At 52.2% G+C, this 2,318-nt stretch overlaps 1 protein-coding gene across 1 annotated transcript in view; it reads left to right on the top strand.

Moving 5' to 3' along the window:
- The window catches only part of CHMP6 (charged multivesicular body protein 6), an 8,370-nt gene that overhangs the window by 1,060 nt on the left and 4,992 nt on the right, over nt 1–2,318 (top strand). Inside the window, exon 2 of the mRNA XM_010008656.1 lies at nt 517–607. Coding sequence (XP_010006958.1) covers nt 517–607 — 91 coding nt within the window. The remainder of the gene's footprint in view (nt 1–516; nt 608–2,318) is intronic.

Here is a 2,318-nt window from a genome sequence, read left to right as displayed (position 1 = left end):
GTCCCGTGTGGCTGCTGCTGCTGCGACCCCCAACTTGAACTTTATTTTTTTTCCTGACACAGCTACTGATCGTTTTGACAAGGGGAAGAGACAATCTCCTTTCTGGGTTGGTTTGTTTTGTTTTGTTTTGTGGGGTTTTTTTTTCCCAGCTATACCCTCTAAAAGCTACAGAAAAGGAACATTTTATTTTTGTTGCTGGTGGTTGGCTTCTCTATTAGACACACGGCTCCTGAGCTTGGAAGGACTGAATGAGGCAATACCCTTGAAAAAGGGCTTTCTGGTTTAGACTTTTGTTTCTTTGGTCTGCTGGAGCATTGAAACCTTGCTTAAAGCATGGAGGTTGCTTTAAGGACTGAAGTCAGGACTCACTACAGCTCCTGTATCTGACCAGGCTGTGGGACCCCTCTGGCTGCTGCCAGCCCTGGGCCAGACCTGAGCTGCCCGTCTGCAGAATCAAGGAACATGCTCTGGGTGCTGCAGGAAAGTGTCTCTGCGTGAACTTTGTCCTCTCTGCAGCGTCCCCTCTGGTGGAAGCAGAGACATAGGCAGCGTGGTGGCAAGGAGAGGCAGGGAACCCCAGGAGAGGGGCTTGAGATGGCAGGAGCAGGGCAGGATGCCACCCTACCCAGGAAGAAGAGGGAAGAAAGAGAATGGACATCTCTAACGTCCCCACGAGCCTGGACGTCACTCATGGAACCACTTTCCACCCCAGCACACGGTGCTGGTGATGAGGTCTGGGGTATTTCTGTCACTGTCACTGCTGCAGTCACTGTCCTTGTGCCCACAGTGAACTCCACAAACACGTTTGAAGCCTGGGAGCTCTGCCCAGCCAGCGAGGGAGGCTCCAGGGTCGAGCCCTAGGCTTCTGCCTGGCTCCAGTGTGCTAATAATACTCAGCAAGGTGGTGGCCAGGAGGATTTGCACACTTGCTGCGGTGTGTTTGCAGCTGCACACACTGTGTGGCCGTGGCTTGTCTGTCTGTCCCTGCAGAACTGGACACGTTGCCACACGGGGTCTGAGCACAAGAGAATCACTAAAGAGGGGGAGGCAGCAGCTCGTCCTGCTTTGAGCAAAACAGCTTTTTCCCAGCCTGCTCCATCTTCTGCACCTTCCACATCTGCATAATTAATGTTTCTGTCCCTTGAAACCCACGGTGGGTCTGGAGGTGGGTGTGGGGAAGGGGTGGGCACAGCCAAAGGGCACGTTTCTCTCCAGTGCTGCCAAGGTGTGATCTACCTGGTCAGGAACAGAACTTGCTCTGTGCAAAAATCACTGCGGTGACAAAGCTTGACCTGCCAAGTCCCAGAGTCCCCAGTTTTTCTTCCAGGGCACAGGGGGCTGCAGGCTCCCAGCAAGCTGCCAGGGACGAGGCTGATGGTGAAGGGAGTACTGATGTGGGAAGGGGTGAGAAATGTTCTGTGTGGTGGCTCCTGTGCTGTGCCCCTTGCACTGGGTCAGCTCGGTCTGCGGGGCTGTGCAGGGCACAGGGGGGCCCTGCTGCCTGTCCCAGGGCTGCCACAGGGGACCTGGGCACAAAGTGCCACGTCTGGACTGAGGGGTCCTGGAGCTGCCAGGGTGGAGCAGACACCACGGGCTGGGGGCTGTGTCCTCACCCCAGCACCATCCCCCTGTACCAGGGTGGCCAAAGGCCTTTTCCCAGGATGATGAATCAAAGGCTTTAAACTTCAGAAAAAAAACTACCTAAAAGTCTACTTCTGAATTACCAAAAGTTTAATTATGGTCTAACAGAGCTGTTCCTCTTCCCACCCTGCTCCAGTGCTGCCCCAGCATCCATCCCAGCAGCCCGTGGTGCCCAGTGTGGGGCCAGAGCTTGGGGTCTGCACGTAACCCAGTAACACACACAGCTTACAAAAACCACAGATTTTTAACTTCTATCAGTGTCTTCATGAAAGGAACCAGGAATGCTTTTCAGAGGGCAAAGGTGCGTGGTGGGAAACTGCTGCTCTGGTGCCCCTTGGGCAGGAGGGGTTTTTAATGAACGGGGCCTGTTGAGCTTTCATCTGGGCACGTGTGGGGCTGTGTTTGCACAGGTCTGATGCAGAGATTCAATCATGACGTTTAACCAGGGATCGGGAGAGCATCCTACCTAAAAAAGTTCACTTATCTCTATTTATTTTACAAAAGTAAAAAAAAATAAAATTAAAAAAATAAAAAAAAATTATAAGAAACCCACACAATTGTAATGTGAGAGTAAAACAATTACAAACAAATAAATGGTTAATAAAAAATAAATGCAGAAAGTTTCTGGTCTGAGGGTCGTTTCCTGGGGCAGAAGTGGGGAGGGGGCACAGCTGGGG

Source organism: Chaetura pelagica, unplaced genomic scaffold, assembly GCF_000747805.2.
Source record: "Chaetura pelagica isolate M959 unplaced genomic scaffold, ChaPel_1.0 scaffold962, whole genome shotgun sequence".
NCBI classification, from domain to species: Eukaryota; Metazoa; Chordata; class Aves; order Apodiformes; family Apodidae; genus Chaetura; species Chaetura pelagica.
This window is presented reverse-complemented; position numbering and strand designations above follow the sequence as displayed.